The 19992-nt window shown below is 33.8% G+C and overlaps 1 protein-coding gene and 2 long non-coding RNA genes across 22 annotated transcripts; 1 reads left to right on the top strand and 2 right to left on the bottom strand.

The window, feature by feature from the left end:
* Positions 1–4825: 4825 nt before the first annotated feature.
* On the bottom strand, positions 4826–7829 carry LOC130717332 (uncharacterized). 7 transcript variants are annotated; one of them, XR_009012301.1, is made up of 5 exons: positions 7562–7828; positions 6291–7415; positions 5945–6114; positions 5163–5419; positions 4826–5062 (listed from the first exon to the last, which is right to left on the bottom strand). It is a non-coding gene; the product is annotated as an uncharacterized LOC130717332 (long non-coding RNA). The 7 variants fall into 7 exon arrangements; XR_009012304.1 differs by having other exon boundaries at positions 4826–5049; XR_009012303.1 differs by having other exon boundaries at positions 4826–4966.
* A 2158-nt stretch (positions 7830–9987) lies between these two features.
* On the top strand, positions 9988–12606 carry LOC130718346 (auxin-responsive protein IAA14-like). Its single transcript, XM_057568927.1, has 5 exons — positions 9988–10456; positions 11039–11274; positions 11681–11816; positions 12067–12128; positions 12261–12606. The coding sequence occupies exons 1-5, from the start codon at positions 10200–10202 to the stop codon at positions 12296–12298; spliced, it is 729 nt and encodes a 242-aa protein (XP_057424910.1). The 5' UTR covers positions 9988–10199; the 3' UTR covers positions 12299–12606.
* Positions 12607–15375: 2769 nt separating this feature from the next.
* On the bottom strand, positions 15376–19149 carry LOC130717834 (uncharacterized). Of its 14 annotated transcripts, none has more exons than XR_009012429.1 (10): positions 18905–19149; positions 18394–18754; positions 18088–18206; positions 17550–17976; positions 17402–17456; positions 17179–17249; positions 17026–17078; positions 16865–16906; positions 16266–16338; positions 15376–15603 (listed from the first exon to the last, which is right to left on the bottom strand). It is a non-coding gene; the product is annotated as an uncharacterized LOC130717834 (long non-coding RNA). The 14 variants fall into 14 exon arrangements; XR_009012426.1 differs by having other exon boundaries at positions 17179–17288; positions 18905–19147; XR_009012430.1 differs by having other exon boundaries at positions 17402–17427; positions 18905–19143.
* Positions 19150–19992: the final 843 nt, after the last annotated feature.

Raw genomic sequence — 19992 nt, 5'->3', positions numbered from 1 at the left:
TATATACTAGTACTTTTTACCCGTGCGATGCACGGGGATATTCATTTTTGAGTTTTGTGTATGTTTTTTTTGTTAAATCTGTTATTTTTATTAATGTTTGTTTTTGTTTTTTTTTGCTTAAATATGTCTTTGGTCCCTCTAACATTGATGCGGAGGGGACGACTGAGGCTTATCCCTCCATATTATTTTCGAAATAAGGGTGTATACCAAATAAAAATATTTAGAGGGGCATAAATCAAAAGATTTTGTGTTGTTGTTTTGTTTTTATCTTTTGACTTGTTGTTTTAAATGGTAGATTAATATTATTTTTGTTTCTATTGATTAGTCCATCTTAGCTAGTTGAAGTAACATTGATGTGAATTGACATTATTTTGTTGAGAGTATAAAATATTTAGAGGGGAATAAATCAAAAGATTTTGTGTTGTTGTTTTGTTTTTATCTTTTGACTTGTTGTTTTAAATGGTAGATTAATATTATTTTTGTTTCTATTGATTAGTCCATCTTAGCTAGTTGAAGTAACATTGATGTGAATTGACATTATTTTGTTGAGAGTAAAACTGAAAACATAATATTTTACATTTTTATCATATTACATTGAAAATACTTCTTTGTAAACTACATTTGAAGTACTATTAGAATTACTGTCATCACCATCATAAATGAGGTACGATGCGTGACTCTAGAAAATGTTAGGTCATGTAAAAACACCGGTCTTGACATAATTCTGGCACGTTAGTACTTAAAGAACATTTCTAAACTTATATTAAAAAATATTAATTTATTAACTTAAGTACCTTCATCATCGATCATAGAAAGGATGACTGATGAGACTTGGGTGCAAAAGCATTTTTTTGGTTACATAATGTAACGCATTTGATTTGAGTAAGCAACAAAATATTATCCATTTCAATAATTACATTCGTACCTATTTATGATTGTTCATTTATACCATAATTATAATAAATAAAGAAATGAGAAAGTCAGAATAAACATCCAAACAAAAAGAAATTAATAGTAAAAGCACCTTATTCTTTCCAAATCCTTTGCTAACTCCCCCTATGTTTTAATTTAATCAATTCATCTGCACATTAATACCTGTGCACAACCCCTACGTATCAATTGACATCAGTTTCAATTTTTTAATAGATTTAATGGTGTCACTCAACCTTTAGTTAAAACAAAACAAAGAGGCACATGGGTGGACAGAAAAAGAGAAGTAAAAAAGTCACTCTCATAAGACAGGTAATGGGAAGTTAGTACTTGAAGCATATTTCTAAAAATATATTAAAAAATATAAATTTATTAATTTATGTACTTTTATTATTCAATTGTAAGCTTCACTAAAATCCCCTTGGGATTCCATCACTTTGCTAACCCCTACGTTTTACTTTGATCAAACAATTTACACACTAATACTTGTCCACAACCCCTACGTATTAATTGACACGGGTTTCAATTTTTCTAATACACTTAACAGTGTTACATAGCATTTAGTAATTTTACTTGAAACAACATTACCGTAAAAAAATTAAAATGTCAAATAAAATTATTATTATTATGCTACTTAATTGAGTACATACACGTTGGAACCAAGAAACTAAATCTATCTACTGTAGGTCAATTAAATTATGAAATTTTTTAGAATTTCTATATTTGGATTTGTCCCTTCTGTTTGTTCTACTTAAAATTTCATCTGAATCCCTAAATCTTTCATCTTTTTTTTTTTTTTCATTTTTATGGATCGTGATTAGTTAACGGTAGATCAATCACATAAATGCCATACAAAATAAATTTATTGTGCTTGTGAATTATATGAAATCTGGATATTAAAATAGGAACCAATTAAAATATTTCCTTCTGCAATATCAGGATTTAATGCAATTAATAGGTCTTCCTTTAAATTTTCAATCAGTTGAAAATAATGCGGTTACTATTTTTTTTTTTAAAACTGATTACTCCCTCCGTTCCTATTTAACTGTCCACTTTGAAGAAAATATTGTGTTCCTATATATCTGTCCACTTATAATTTCAAGAGAGCATTAATTGATGTTTTTCCAAGTAATACCCTTGTGGAAACAATAAATGAAGAAAGATAAAATGCAATCAAAAGGGTAAAAATGAAAAACAAATAATACTTTTATGAAAACCAACAAAATTAATTGCACTCCTTAATATGTGTGTTTCTTCTCTTCCCGAACAGTTAAATAGGAACGGAGGGAGTACTAATTAAATGCTTTAAATTCAATTTTGAAATTTAAAAAATGGGCAACGTGTTTTTTTTTTTAAATGGCAGCGTGTTTGTTGCAGTCATGTTTTTGAATCTTTTTTTTTTTATATTTAATGTTTTCATATAAAATCATTATTAATGGAATATTTTATAATCTTTTTTTTGAACTCAGAATCTTTTATAATCTAAATCATTATTTAATTGCATTCATATAAAATATTTTAGAATCTTAATCAGTATTTCAGCTACCCAAACAAAAGTTGAATAGGCAAATTAGTATTTACTAATTGGCTTTCAATTTTAATCTTACTGTTTCATTCTTAATTCAAATTTCAACCATTAGCAATATTTAGTTGCATTTAATATAAGCTTTATAATTTCACAATGATATTGTCTGTTTTCTCTTGATTCTTTTTTTGGAAACGAAATAGTTTATTAATGAAAAAGCGTGAGACCGTCCTTCTCAAGTAGGAAATACAAACATTTTTTATTTTTATGCTAAGAGCTACCAAGCTAAGGTAAGAGACTCCACAAAGGGTAAGCCCTACCACACCCCTCCTTTTCTAAGTGATCAGCTCAGTTAGATCATTAGCTTCTCTAAAAACATGAGTGACACCTAAGCACGAAACCTCTCTTAAAAGCATATCAATCATCCTTAGCTCAGCTAGAAGCTTAATAGGCCGATTAGATTAGCAATTTACCCAACCCACCGCTAATGAGAAATCACTCTCAATGTTTTCTCTTCATTCTTCTGTGGTCTTTTCCCCTTCCTTCCAATAATTAGCAAATTGATGATAAAAACAATATCATATTCATATTCATCCTCACAATGTCAATGAATAAAACCCCTCAGTAACCACCTCGATCGAAGTGGGGACATGATTGAAAATTATTTTGCATTTTTGAAATTTAAGTTGAGATAAAGTCTAACTTATGTTTGTAACTACCTCAATTTCTTTTTAAAACATAAAAGATGTTTTGTAACCACCTCAATTGAAGTGTGCACATAATTGTTTATTAAGTGGGTATATGATTGACATTTATTTTACTGTTTTACAAATTTAAGTTAATACTTGATAGATCTAATTTATCAATTTCCTCCTGCTAATTTATCATTATAGTTTATAACCATTTCAAAATGTTTTGTAGTGTTTTATTAAAAAATTATTGGTTGCATAATAATAGTTTTTAATTCATATCAGTTTGAGAATTTCATAAGGCATAATTTATTAGTTAGAATTATTGAATATATTAGTATTAATCCTTAAAATTAACGTTACAGGTTTTTCCATTAAATTTTATATCAATGCCAAAAACAACTTTTCACTAACTATTTACCTTACATGTGGTGTGTATATAAATTGCTCTTTAAAACTTTTGCACTTCCATTATTTAATTTGATTTTTTATCAAACAAATTAATATGAGATTACTATATATGAGCTAATAAAAGACATTAAATATACTTTTCTAATTGAGAAAAAAAGACACTGAGTAAGTCTTCATATTTTTAATTTTTTTTCAAGTGAAACATTTACATTAAGAATAAACTTAAGAACTATTATTGTCATACTAATCAGTATAGTGGGTTAATTTTTTATAGTTTTAATTTAGAATTTTAAAAGGCACAAAAAGAATGTTTCTAACATTAACCGGATGAGACCTAGTCACTATGCGTCACCCTTAGAGCAAAAGCCAATGCTATCTCCCTCTCCTAAATTCAGCAACTGGATGAATTATCAACCGCTCCCCAAGTATCATTCGTTGTTGTTCTCTTACAATTCATTATAACTTTTTCATCCTCAGTGTTTACTGAAATAGTCGAATAAAGATAAGGAAGCTTACTCAAGTTCACAAAGTTTCAATAATCTAAAGGTATAACCAACCGTAAGAAAAAATTCACAGTTTTAACATTTAAGAGCGCACAAAAGCTATTTCCATTAGCAAAGGAACATCTTCAATGCCAATTTAAACAACATATTTAAGTAAAATCCCTAGAAAGATACTTCTCAAATAACATTCCCTTTTTTAAAGAGATGTTTATAGACGCAAGAAAATATAACATTTTAACATAGTGAATTCCATTGTTAGAAAATGTGTGCTAAAGCATAATCTTAGGCCAATATACAATTAGAAAGGAGCAAAAAACAAAGAAATCTAAATTAACTTTTGGAGCCTAGTCCTCATGAGTCATGACTTCGGTAGCCTAGCAACACTCAATGGTGTAATTACATTATGATTCTCTACCTATTGTCTTAGCCATCATCTTTGATCCAAATTCTTTGGTATGTTTTCCAAAGCACCAATTCTTGAAGACTTGATCATAGCTCCCTCAGTGGCTGGCTCATCAGGGCTGCTAGAGAATTGCACTCCTAAATCAAGTGACTTAGGCCTTTGGATAACCTTAATGGGCAGTGCCATGCCTTGACAATTTTTCCATAATCCTTCTCCCTCCACATATACCATTCTAGCCATCAGATTTTAACCAAAACCTGTAGTGTTGAACTCAACAAAGCTTATGCGCTTCAATTATCCGTACTATCATCCTCTTGAGAATCAACAACAATAACCTGTACATATGAATCTTTCTGTCCACTACTTTCTTGTCCTTCACTTTGATGCTGCCTCTGCTGGCTGAGAACTTTACTTTCTTGTTCTGGAAAGATTGACGTTCTTGCAATCTAAAATAACTCATTTTAGCATTTTTCTGTCCCAGCCTTCTCTCTCTGCTCACATAATTCTAATTCATCATATAATCAGTAAGTAGAAAGACCAACATCCTTATAAGCATTGTACTTGTGAATAGTCTTGGGAATGCATAGGCTGAAAAATAAAACTTCAAAGAAGGCAACAAAAAAAAAACATAACATGGAATGGGAGTGAAAGAGGAAAGAAATAACAAAGGTGAAAAAAGTAAAAAGACGGATGATTCATACCTTGGTGGGAGACAACAATGCAGCAACTTGTACATTCAGTAAGAATTCTCATATCCATTCTCATTTATCTTCTTCGTTACTCCTACTTTTTTCGTTCCTGAGAACATCTGTCTTTAGTTCGGATAAGATGATACACTTGAACCACACTCTTGAAAAATATAGCTGGTTGTGATATCAATTTAAGGCTCCAAGATAAGATTCACCACCTTAATTTCCAACTCATTCTACCAAGCATGCAGAATCAGAGAATCCAAAACCTTGCAACAGTTAGATTAGCATTTAGATTTGAGACTTGATTCTTGGAATTGCGAAAATAAAAATAAACAGAAACATATTCAATCAAAACCAAGAAGCTACTATCATGTGTTTTTTTAATCTTTCATTCATTAGCTTTATCACTATGTTAAAATTCAGATGCATCATGCATATGCTTAATATGAATGTCAAAACCAAAATAAAAATCCAACAGCATGGCTATGTGATTCCTATTTTCTTCCCTCTAACTTGAAAATAAATAACCATTCTTGGTAGTGATACAACTCATAAATTTAGGGTAGCACATTCCTCCATTCCACTCTCTACTAAGACCTTATTGTATGCTGTATAGTAACATTTTCTGAAAGCAAATTAACGAATTTAGGAATCATAGCAAAAAGCAAGTCAAGAGCATGTGCAAGCATAATGAGGAAAAAAGGGATAAAGTATAGGAGTTTCATTTACTCTAATTACATCACTGTTGAAAAATATGGTATGGATTGAAGACACCAAGATAAGATTCAAACCTTAATTGGCTACTTGATCACCCAAGCATGTAGAATCAAAGAGAATCCAAAACAATGCAACTGGGAACATCCAGGAGAAGCATTTATAGAATATTGAAGCAACAAAGGGATGAGATCGATTGCAGACAGAATATCTGCAAAAAGAAAAGTTGTGGTTGCAGAAACAATATCTGCAAAGAAGAAAAGCTAGTGAGAAAAGAACAAATTTTATGATGCGATACCACAATCTCTGTCTGGGAGGGAAATTGACAATGTGGATCAAGTTCTATAATTAGTAAATGATACTTCAAACTGAAATAAGATTATAAAAGATTTTAAAATAAGGTTAGCAGTAGGACTCTCTTACTCTAATTCTAAGTCAGAGCGCACTCACATCTGCTTCAGGAAGCAAAGTTGTCTGATCATATACTTCATCTGTTTTAGGTTCAGCCTACACAACCAATAACATAGGTAATTAAACTGTTCATAGAAAATAGGTATTAGGCCGTGCATTAGTTTCGCTAACTTGAATGATTATAAACACTAAGATGCCAAAATACTGGTGTAGGTCACACAAATAAAATGCCAAAATAGCAATAAAAATGTTGATGCAAATGCCTATTAATGTAAGATACTTAAAAGGAATGCCACTTATTGGCAATTATTATAAAAAGTAATGCCGTTTGAAACTGCCTAAGCTATCAAAGGCTTCTTTGCTATATTAACTATCATAATAACAATTCAATGAAAATAACTTGTAATTTGGCAAGATTGAAATCAGCCGTTATGGAAGAAATGAAACTGTAGAGTAATAATTCATGAAATAACAATTACTTAATTATACAGTGATTGTCATTTTATATAGACAATTTTCTTGAATAAGCATCAAAGTGAAGCATATAATGAGAATGAACTTGGATAATTCTACACCAATTAAACCAAGATGGAAATAAAAATCTTAAAAGACACACAATAATGCAGATTTTGGGAGGTTACCTTATAGAAGAGAATAATTTTCCCCCACTCACTAAGCCCCTGCCCCTTCACCAGTTCTCTCGAATGAACATCAAGATGCAATGTAACACAACTTAGCCACAGACCCTTACTTTCTCATGTCCAAAATTATAAAAAAAAAGAAAAAAACTAAAAACTCAAATAAAAAACTCAACTGTAAAAACACTATAAGGATTGATTTACAACTGTTGCTGCAATAAATTCTACTTCTGTAGAATGAGCCATAACATCCTGCATTTTTTACTCCAAGAGAACATATATAATACCAAGGTAAAACAGTAGCTGAGGCCTTTTCATGTCATCAAGAGATCCAAACCCAATCACTGTCTAAAAAGTCTAGAAAACCATGAAAAAAATTAAGGAAAATTGTGTTTTTGGTTCATGAAAGAAAATTCAATACCACAATCAAGAACAACATAGAAGAACGACACCAAAGCACAAACTGGAACCCCATAATCCCAGCAAAGGCGCACCAAATCTGCAGGACAGGAATCACAGTGAACAATTTGAATCAAATCTGCTTAGCCAAAAATCATCTCCATCACGAACTGGGAAAAAAAACAAAGGGAACAAATGGATGCTTGGAGGAAGAACGAATCACAGATGTGAGAAAGAGAAACCAACCTGAAAAATTGCAGGAAAACCCAAATCGAGTATGAAAACCCTGGCACCCGGTCGCAGATGAAGCCCATGATGAAGGTTTTCCAGACGGCGGTGGAAGGGCGAGGGAGGGTGTCGAGGAGGTCCTGAAATCAGAGGCAGACACGGAAAAGCAGTGTGTTTGAGAGAAGGTTTTAAACGACTTGAAACCTAGAAACGGCTGAGAGAAGGAGAAAAGGAAGAAGGTAAGGTGAAAGGGGAAGCGTCTGTTTACATTTTTGAAACTGAAAAGTATTTCACTAATTTAATAAATCCATTGAATGAAAGAATGAATGAAATTGATATGAATGAACGGCTGAGATCAAACCTGAGTGAAATAAAATGACTTTTTTACAAAAATATCCATACCCAGCTCTCATAGATATTGGAATAAATTGCTGAAGGACTTTTTTGCCCCCAAGGCTGCAAAACTTTGCTTTTATATATATTATAGATTATAGATATAACATTTATTACACTAAACAACCGCTTATCGCTCAATTATAAGAGAAAGCGGCAGTCAAGATGGTATGGAAAAATTTTAATCCCTATAAATTTTGCAAATTATATATGCATTCTTGTAAATTAAAGATAGAAATACATAATAATTCTATGGTAGACCATGTTAACAATTTGTCCATTCACAAATATTGTTCTTACTACTAACACTCTTTTGAAAATGAGAAACATCTCTTCTCAACATGGATACAGTAATTATGTCAATAAAAGCTGACAACAAGCTTAGTCACTGCAGCAAAAACCTCTCAATAACCTCTAAAAACCCCACAAGCATTATATGCTTTAACACCGAAAACCCTTGCATCTATATCGCTAGAAAGATCCCCATTTTATTAAAAGAGAACCACCAACCCAGCCATGCAAACCAAAAGCCCCACCAACAGAAACTAGCAGACGCCACAGATCGAGCTGAGATCCAAAGTTTACGAAATAAAGACATAAAGAAAAGAGCAACAATAACGTAGAAATAAAGGACCACGAGCAAAACAAAAACACCATCATCAGCATTGCCTCCTGACCACATCCAGACCCAACATCTTTCAAGAAGAAACCCATCAGTACCAGCAGGAAGAAAAAAACCGTCAAGGTTGGAAGGCGACCATAGCGTCAACGGCCTTGCTAGCACCAATGAAAGATAAGGAAAGGAAGCTCGGAGAAGCCCACAGGCCTAGAAAGACACCAATCAAACCACCACTCCAAGAAGAACTTCTGCCTTCACCAACACCCCAACTAACCTTGCCGACACAGCCACCACCGCTAGACTCGACCCAAACTAGGCCTAGCCGAAGCACCGACACCAAGCTTAACCGTTGCAAAGAAACGCCCAACATCACAAGCACCCTGACCAAAAACCCAAAACTCCGCAGCGTAACGGGACAACCCCAAAACACCTTAGCCAAGAAAACCCGAACTAATCGATCAACGGCGCAAGCGAAGCATGAAGGAGCAACAACGGAGTGAGGAGCCAAGAGACACACCCACACGGAGAGTCCCTGACGACAACAATTGAAAGCAAGATTCACTAATTAACTTATCTAATGAGGAGAGCGACACCAAGACGAGGGGAGACTAGAATGGGGCCGATCCCATGATCTAAATGGGGAAACCCATCTCCGAGCAGCACATGAGAGCCAAGAACGCCATATTAGAACTAGATCAGAGGGAGTGAAGAACCATCGCACAAGCGAACTAGGGGTGGGAAACTCACTGAAGCCCGGAGAAAGTGAAAGAGAGATCTAAAATGAAAGGAGAAGGAGCAGAGGGGGTTGCCGCCGCGGTCCAAGGAAGCCTTAGAGTAAAGAGGGGAGAGAAAGCTGGAGAGGGAAAGCAAGAGAGGTTTAATATGTGATTTACAATATGTTCCTTAAGTATAGGTTAAAATTAATTTACAAAGAAGCAATTTTTATTTATAAATCATATTTTTCTTAGTTTACGGTAAATAAAATTGAGAAATAATACACAATCAACTTCGATATGTTCACATCTAAGTATTTAACATTCTCTTTCTTCTCATTTTCATTCAATTTTTTTTTCTTTTTTTTTTCCTACAATGTAAAGGTGAAATCGATGGTGAATGACTTGTTTTTCATAGTTACTATTTTAGATAGCTAAACCAGTCCTTATATGAGAGGACAATAGAAGATGGGAAAATAGCAAGACCCAGGTGCCATGCATGTGATTTGAAAATTACAACAAAGAATTATTAGAATACTGGGGAGACATACAAGAGTTCATTATTCCACTTGAATAGGTACCTGAAATCCGTTTACCTGCCCCCTACTGCAAAGATCAACGTTCCGCATATCTCCACGTGTCAGCATGCAAGAGGCCCCAAACCTGATATGAAATGGGCATGCAGCCACACAAACACAAGCTCCTCTTAAAGTCCCATAATTGAAGGGCTCATCAGTTTCTCTCTCTTCTAGCATATATAGCCAAACCAAGGTGCATTATAATAGAAGAAGATACAACAAAGGAACGGGAACTATACCCAAAGGAGAAAACACTTTGAGAGAATTAGGGGGAAGAGAAAAAGTTTTTATTTTCCTCTTATTGAAAATCTGGTGCTAAGAAAAGCACTTTCAGATTCATTGAGAAGCCAAAAATGGCTACTTTGTTGGGAAAGGTGCAGAATGATTTGAACTTGAAGGAGACTGAACTATGCCTGGGTTTGCCCGGTGGTGGTGGTGGCGGCGGTGGCTCTGATCAGGTGGAAACTCCAAGGTCCAATGGGAAGAGAGGGTTCTCTGAGACAGTTGATCTGAAGCTTAACCTTCAATCCAAGGAAGATCTGAATGATGATGTGAAGAATGTTTCAAAGGAGAAGACCCTCCTTAAGGACCCTGCCAAGCCACCAGCTAAGTAAGTTCTTTTTCCCACTTTTCTCTCATATTTAAAAGTCCCTGCATGCTTCTGTTTGCAGAGATGTCACCAAATCATTACTTTTCTTTTTTACCCTAAGTATTAAGTTGGTGTGCAATTTTTTAATGCTTATTAGCATCATTCTCTTTTCTCCATTTTTTTTCTAATAATATTCATTTCTTAGAGATATTCAAAATTATATTCTACTTTTGTTTAAAATTCAGCAATAAAATAGATAGTGTATATTGCTTAGTATTTATAAAGTAGTTTGTGATAAATAAGTTTACATGAACGATACTTGAACATATAAGCAGTATAAACATCCAACAACATCCTATTTTTCTCTCTATATCTCTTTTCTACTGTATGCCGGATCTATTACTTCTTTCTTTTATTTCTTTCTTACTCTAGGTGTATGTTGGATATATGGACTATGTGGATATGTTTATAAATGATTTCCCATAGTTTACTACTTTATTAGAGTTCCAAAGCTTATGAATGTAAATTTTGAACTTCTATGTGATTTAGATGACCAAATGAAAGAGAGAAATGGATTGATGAGGATTTGGATTAAAATTTCAGGGCTCAAGTAGTTGGTTGGCCACCAGTGAGATCATACAGGAAGAACATGATGGTACAGAAGGTGAACAATGAGGATCAAGGCACTGAGAAGACAACAAGCAGCACTGCTGGTGGGGCATTTGTCAAAGTTTCCATGGATGGAGCACCTTACCTTCGCAAGGTGGACTTGACAATGTACAAAAGCTACAAAGAGCTGTCTGATGCTTTAGCCAAAATGTTCAGCTCCTTCACCATGGGTTAGTATAATACACCAAAAGCCTCATCTATAATATTTCCATTATGTTTCCCTCAAAGCCACTTTTTTACCACAACCGATCACCATGTTTGCATCAGCTTTTATTTCCTCAAAATTAATTCTAGCTCATGAGATTTCAGAATCAATAGAAGAATTTTCATGATGCAATGAGGCATATAAGTAATAAGAAGATAATCACAAGAAATAGAATACCAACTAAAGATCTATTATTAAAATAAAGATTTAGATCCTTGATCCATGGGTTGTTAATTGTGCATGTTGGACTTGGATCCATCATCGGGATTGTTACATTCTAATTATACGATTTTAGTAGGAGTAGAAGAATATTAAATTAGTACAGTTCACATGATTGATTAATTTATGTGTTTGTATTGGGACTAATGAAGGTAACTATGGGGCCCAAGGAATGATAGACTTCATGAATGAGAGCAAGTTGATGGACCTTCTTAACAGTTCTGAGTATGTGCCAACCTATGAAGATAAGGATGGTGACTGGATGCTCGTGGGAGATGTCCCATGGGAGTAAGCTCTCTTCTCCAACTATATACATTATTCAATATAATTTTAACTTACAATAATTATACATGATGAATAGTTGTGATTGATTTTACTTGAATTTTAACCATTTTGGTATGGTTAACCTTTGCTCATTTTGAATATCTGCACTATCCATGTCTGAAACTAGACAAATACATGTTTTACTAGCCTTCAGTCTTATTTTAATTAATTTCATAAATCATGAAATTAACCTTAATTATTTAATTTATTGAAGGATGTTTGTTGGGTCATGCAAACGCCTGCGAATAATGAAAGGATCAGAAGCAATTGGTCTTGGTATGCATCATCATCTCTCAATACACTTCTAATTTTCTTTTCATTTCATTTCACTTGATGACTACTAAACATTTTCACAAACACACATGCTATTTTCTTGCTATTCTAATATTGGCATCTTTAATCTTTCAGCACCAAGAGCCATGGAGAAATGCAAAAACAGAAGCTGAGCTGGTGTCATAATACATATCCAATATCAGAGTCCTGCACCAAAGTGGACCTATAAAAAAGATATATGAAGTGTTTGTTTAGTTTGGATGTCTGTTTTTTTTTTTTTTCTTTCTTGTTCGTATATAGATTCAACTTTAATATTAAGGAGCCTAAGCCTATGGGGACATTTGTAATGGACAAGAAGCAATAAACTTAACCTATATACTAGCCTGGCTTGTTTATTGTGTGATCCTTCCACTCTGTCATGATTGTTGTGTGCTAAGTCTCGTATACCTTGAATTTCAATGCATATTTGATATTTTGTTCCCTTGAGAGATTCTTTGTATCTCATTTATTAGTTAGTTGTGTTTTAATTAATTGTACTATGCATAATGATCAATATGTCTCAGCTGGATGAGGAAGGTGTTGAATTTTTATATATGGCTCATAATTAAGTGAGTGAGAGGGACAAGCCCATGTGCATGTTGATGGAGTTTCGTTTATGGCCCATTAGTTTTATTGCCCTTGTCATTTAGTTTGGTAAAATCAAATGCTCGCTGGAATATTAATTTCATGAGCCATTCCATATTCTCCAAAGTAATTAGGAGTACCAACTACCAACACTCCAACAATGTCTAATATAACTGTTAGTAAATGAATTCTTTAATCATCTAGTTGTTTATGGTTCAGTCCTTAAGATGTTATAAAAAAAAATTGTTAGAGGATCTCCAATGGGGGTTGCTTAATCTAGTTACGTTGGAGCATTTAAACAACGTTGCTTAAATCATATGTGGCAGTTTAGGCCCACCAGAATAGTGTTTAAGCAACTCAATTAGCAACTTGCATTAAAGATGTTCATAGGAGAGAAATATCCAATTAATGTAATTTAAGTTTTTAAAGAATTAGTCTCATAACTATCAGATATAACAAAATAAAAAACTCTAAACATGGGCATCTCTGATACCAAACATATGGGCATCTCATTACCCATACCTCATATTCCCGTAAATCTAATTCCTAACCTCCTACCAAACGCCCCTAAGTTGAAATATGTTAGCAAATCCCTCATATTAATAACTTGTTTTTTTTAAGAATGAACACCTTATTAAAGTACAACTTCAATTTATATATACTTTCAAATATGTAGATTACTAATCCACGACAGATTAGTTTAAGTGATATACATATTTAATTTTTTTACTAAGATTTTAGGTTTGAATTGTGGATGAAAAAAAATTATTTAAAGAATAAAATTGTCCGATTAGGATGTAGATGTTTCTGATTTAAATAAAATTGTTTCCTTAGATAATAGCTTTCTGTAAAAAAACCATGTAAATTACTACTGTATCAATAATCAAATTAAATAGGATTCAGTAAACAAAACATACATATATAAAAAGAGGGAGATAACATTATTATATCAAGGGTCAACAATGATACAGACCTATTATACATATCACAATACATCTATGCAAACCATAAAAGAATTCTTGGATCGGGCACAATGACAGCTTCATGTCCTAGCTTTTGAGAAAAATATCCATTATTTTAAGGGATTTGCTGTCTACCTAAAATGCATGTAAAAGCGATTATTGGACGCCAAGATATCTGTTCGATGATATATTTTATGTCAAAATAATTAAGATCTGAAAATTTTAAGGGATGAGGTTCTCCAATTAATCTAAGATAATTTATTGAACTCCGCATTAGCTCAGAGATGTTTTACTTACTAGTGAAAATCAAATCGGACTAGTTGATCCGACCGGGGATCGGTTGACTGACCAGTTTAGTTAGCTAAAAAAACCGGCATATTTAAGAATTGGTTAGAATTGGTCAAGAGCTTGTTCACTACAAAAAAAAAACATAATATTTATTTTTAGCGTCAAAAATTTGCATTAGTGTTTGCTCTTTAGCATCGGTCAAACCGGCGTAAAGTTCGATTAATTAAAATTCAGGGCCACTAAACTATAGTGTTGGCCTCGGCTCACAGTTAACAATGGTGGTTCCCAACCGACGCTAATATCACTGGTCAACCTAGCGTCTTCGCCCTTAATACATTAGCGGCAGTTCCCAACCATCGCTAATTTTACCGAGCAACAAAGTGTCGACTAGCACCGGCACTAATGTGAAGTAAATATGACTCATCTCTTAGACTCACATGTTAGTGTCGGCACACGGGTTAGTTGACATATAGATAACTAGGGATAACATATATAAAATCAAGGGGAGATCGATGATCCAACTACTTTGTAATCTTGAGGCTTTTTTATTCAGATTCTCTATCTTGTTATTTGTCTTGCTAGTTTGCATGATTCACACACCACAACCTTCAATTGTTATTTTCCTGAACTATGAAATCACCCCTAGTTTTAGTTTGTTGGGTCCCTTGATAACTTGGACGTACAATCCTATATTACTTTAGCGATATTGTGCCCTTGCTCTTTTATGTGTGTTATCTTTAATCGCAAAGATGAACAACCTATACGAACTTGAAACTTATTTAGTCTAAATTTCGTAACATATTGATATGAATCCACTACAACATTTTGGGTCTACAGCAACGCCCAAAAAACGTAGCCTAATCCTAAAAAAGCGTTGCCTTTAGCTTCCGAAACGCTTCTGCAAGTGTGGTCGTCTGAGGCGTTGCTAAAACCTAAGAGAACGTTTTTCATCACATAGTGCAACACATGGGGTCAAAACGTAGCCTTTGATGTGATACGGAAACGCTTTTCTAATTTTCCTACGGAAACGCTTTCCCGGGCATTTTGGTACATGACTAGAAAAAAGCGTTCTCTTATGTGTTTGAGAACAAATCTTAAAGTGTAGCATTAGCATTTGCTATACCAGAAACGTTCTCTTTGGTACCTATGAGAACGGTTTTTTACAGCGAGGTTGGAAATGTTCTATTTTATAAGATAATTTTTTTTTGGTTAATAATTAATAAAAAATGGTCTTCTGTTTTTATTTATAAGGAAATTGGTCTTTTATTGATATGAGGAGATTCATAAGAAATATTTTTCTAATGTATTTAATCAGTTTCTTTTTTGAAAATACTAAAATCATTAAATGTTAATAACAATTATAATTGCTAATAGAATACAAAAAAGATACTGTCAATCATTATCATCTTTGAATCCACGTAATAATCCATCAACATTAATACATTAGAATCCAAATTAATAAACTAAAGATCCAAACTACAAGATGCAAATTGTTCTAATGATCGACAATATTTTTGGCCAAATTAAAACAGCATTCAAACCAACAAATTCCACCATCAAAGTGTAGCATCATCTTCTTCCACCATCATGCCATCATCATTTTGCTACAAAAAAAAAATATCAGTCACTGAGTACATAAAACATGTGTAAGAAGAATAAAAAAAACTTACATTCAATAAAGAAGCATAGTGAAAAATGATGGCCAAATCATCCTAATTCACGTGACGAAGTATTGGGAAAATACGTCTCGGCGCACCATGATTGTGGCCTTTCTTTTGTACAAGGGAACATGAATAGTTTACATTCAATTACCAGACTTAGAATAAGAAAATAAACTAGTTGTCATGTTTCAGCTTCTACTAGGCAGGCATGACAACTGTTCAACACTAAGCAAACCAAAGTAAGAATATGGTAGGAACTAGCATCTTCATTGCTGAAAATAGTGAAATCCCTCTTGATTACAAAACACAACAACAGAACTTCAAGGATCTTCCAAGCCTCCCAATGCCAAAAGACCCTGAACTAGTGTTCTGTTACCAACCTAATTATACTAAATGTACCTATCAGAAAACACAGAATTTAATCCTGGATAGTATTGCAAATGAACCAACCCCAAAAACTCTGCTATCTGCTACATCAGATAACCAACCCCAAAACTAGAGTCATGTAGTATATTATATAGAATGGTCATGTACACATATTAGTTAATTGAATAATAGACTATATGCGAAAACTGAAAAGTATTTAGGAGCAGAACATCACCTACCAGACAAGCAATCTTGAAGAAGGAAAACTTGACTCCAGCCCTTTTAGAGTTAAGAAGAACTATTGGCAGTGTCCTGCAGCAATAGTGGAATTACTAAGCAAGGTTATGATTGGTTGAGAACATGTGATGAAATATAAAATTACTCAAAATACTACACATTACTCTAATCACCACAGCAAAGCATAGTAGAGCGAAGGATGCATGAAATAGTATAATAGTTATTTAACATATATTAACGGTGATGAAAAGAATTTCAAGAATGCATATGATTGTAGCAATCTTATCGGTGAATGTATCAGGAGGCACAAAGTGTAGGTTGATGCTCAGTTATTAACAAAAACCATGACTGTCATGCTTAAAAATGATCAAGAACCAAACAATTACAACTATTTCAATATCAACAATTTCAAAATTTGACAGATATATACAAGCAGCAAGCTGCAGTGCAGTTAGTAGTTATAATTGACACAGGATAAACACTGCTAGATAATCTCAAATTTAGCAAAACGTAAACAACTAAAAGTTAACTGACTGGTCTGTCCTAATGGACTCTATGTGCTCTATGCCATATGCGAGATCAGAGAAGTAGAGAAACTAACCTGAGTGTTCAATTTTCAGCAAAATTCCTTGAAAAGGTTAGTCTGAAGAAAAAAAAATATATTAGCCATTAAAAGAAAGTAACATAAATTAGTAAATATTTTAATAAGCCACAATCACGTGAGCCCAATCATTCTAATACCAAGAAACAAAGTCAAAATACCTCTAGTTAAGACTATTCCTCAGCCAAAACATCATCCAAGAAGACAAATACCTCTAGTTAACAACAATGCTAGTTAGCAACATTTGAGATAGTGAACTTAAACATTATTAGTATTAGGTAGAGAAGATGCAAGTTTTAGGGATTTGCAAATACCAGTAGTGGTTCATTTCTTGATTTCTAGTTCTGTTTCTTCCTCCATAATGTCTCTCCAAAGGCGTAGCAAACTAAAGAAATGACTAGCTATAAACACAGTGAAACAACTACTGGCATGCACCAACAAATAGTATTTAAGCATATAATTAATAAGAAAAAAAAGTAAAGATAGAAAGAAATAAAATAGATAATGTAATTCAATATCAAAGGGATGAAAACGAACCTTGGACACCAAATCCTGCACAGCCTCTGAAAGAAGCACATCTTCATTCAAATGCCTGATGCTTTTGGGAAAATAAAATATTCAAAATCTCAAATTCTGCATAGTCTAGTTTGACAGGGAAAATGAAGTATAGAAAACCCATCCTTACATTGGGACTATCTGTGTGCTTGGCTACTGCCTTACTATCTTCTGCCAAACTATCAATATCTTCTCAACGAAGCCTATGCATTTCATTAGACCAAATCATTCCATATCTTTTCTTATACATATCCAATCATCCACCTCAGTCCTCTCAACATTGAAAACTATCAAAGTTTGCGGTAAAAAAATGGTATTTCAGCAATGAAGGGTCCAGTTAATTCATAGTGTCTAACCTGAATTGATCAGATTGTGAGTATGAAATACAAGCACATGAATTCAATTAGATACTGAGATTTAAAGAAAAAACTACGAACTATTTTAATACCAATCCTCCTAAAAGAGCACAATCAGATTGCTACGAACTATTTTAATACCAATCCTCCTAAAAGAGCACAATCAGATTGCTTGCAGCCATCAACAATGCCTTTGATAACCTGAAGAAAAAGAAGACGAAATTAAACAAGGAGAGAAACCCAAAGCTCAAACCAAAACATTATTCAATCGCAAAAATCTTACAAGGCACATATTGGAAAAGAAAATGTTACCCGTGTGAGGGATCAACATAGGAATTTTCTTGAGTGATAGACTGGAAGTTCTTCCCTGCTTAAACGAAGCCATGTATTTGACGATAGACGCCCCATGCATAACTCATGGAAGCTCTACCCTGCTTAAACAAAGCAATACATTATTCAATCGCTAGCATATCATGTAACCAATACTCCTATTCAATAACAATGAACAATAACATACGCAAGCAAAAATACTAAGCTACACATACAATACCAAACAAGAAGCACTAAAAATACAAAATTAGGTACCAAAATGTATTGCTACAAACTGGAAAAACAAACCTTGATTCCAGCATGAAGCTTATTTAGAATAAGAGTTACAAGGGTGTCACTTTCGACATCCTCAACCACAATCAATAAAGGTCTAGCATCAAAGAGCTGCAAACCACATTGCAACAAAAAAATTAAATACTAGCTATTGGCTATTGCAGCAAGCATTGCCATCAAAACCCCTTCATGAAAAATTGTAAGAGAATGGTGTCAATATGCAACCATGTCTGAGCAACAAAGAATCATTAGTAGCATTACCATTAGAGGATCCAAGCCTTAAACAAGAAAAATGGTGATACAAACCCCAAATGTTGTGCAGTTATTACCATAGTGAATTTTCTCTTAGCCAATTCTGAATGGATCTCACGTTTCCCTGATTTACCGAAGATATAAAAATTAACAAGGAAAACAAAAGGATTAAAAGGAATGAAGATGCACACACATTGGAACCAGAGATTCAAAATCTAAGCAAAAATGAAAACCCTAGGGAAAGAGGGATGAGTGAGAAAGAGAGATCTAATACCTGGAACGAAGGTATAAGAACGATGGAGTTTGTTCGTCTTCAACATCGGCGAGGGTCGCTGGTGTCGCGGTGGCTCACGGCGGTGAAGATCGATCACCGATGCGCGGCGGCGATGGGAGACGAGAGTCGCAATTTCGTGAGAGAGAGTCGTGAACTCGAGATTGAGAATAATTATGGCTTTTTGGTTTTTATTGGCTTTTGTTTTTCAGATGATAAAAGTTTTTGTTATTTTTATTTAGTAAAATATTAGAGAACGTTTATTCATGAATGATTTTTAGGAACGTTTATTCAGTAATGAATTTTAAACAGATTATGAGAATGATATGCCTATCTGGAACGGCTTTACAAATGTATCCTGAAATAAATGTGAAAAAACTGTTCTCGACGCGGAATGCGAATTTTTTTTATGCACAAAAACAACAAAACAGAAAACCGTGGCCAAATGATGCCTAAGGGGGCGTTTGTTAGAGGTTTTAGAAAATGATACCCAGGAATCTTAATCCTAGGAATATTTTGATGGGAATGTTATTCCCGGGCATCTTCTTAAAAAAGTGTTTGGTTAATAAATTTCATTCCCGGGTATGTTCTTAATAATTTCTTAATTAAAATATTTAAAAATATAAAATTTGAAGTAAAAAGAAAAGTTAGTGGGAAATAACTTCCATTCCCATGGGAATGTAAGATACCCATTCTTGAACTTGGGAATGAAGTTTGGAGAAAAACAATGTAAATGGCATGCCTGAGAATCTTTAATACCCGGGAATAATTTTTCTGAAACTTGTACCAAACATGGGAATGTTACATTCCCAACCTTACTTAACCGGGAATGTTTAAAGTTCCCTTCTACCAAACGCCCCCTAAGGCAACGGTTTTTCATCCGTAGTAAGGCCAGGCGTTGCTGTATCACCAAAATGTTGTAGTGATCCAATAGGGTGAAGACCTTTGAACCCACAATCAATTGAATCATACGCATCGAAAGAAAGCTAAGAATCAGGTTTCGTGATCCACTTGAACCCTTGAGGCATTTCAAATACAAAACAAAAAACTTGAACCCTTAAGTACAAAAAACAAGGACCCTAAGTGTTGAG

The sequence above is a fragment of the Lotus japonicus genome, chromosome 5 (assembly GCF_012489685.1).
Source record: "Lotus japonicus ecotype B-129 chromosome 5, LjGifu_v1.2".
In the NCBI taxonomy this organism is placed as follows: Eukaryota; Viridiplantae; Streptophyta; class Magnoliopsida; order Fabales; family Fabaceae; genus Lotus; species Lotus japonicus.
The sequence above is the reverse complement of the archived record's forward strand: the minus strand, read 5'-3'. Positions and strand labels throughout refer to the sequence as shown.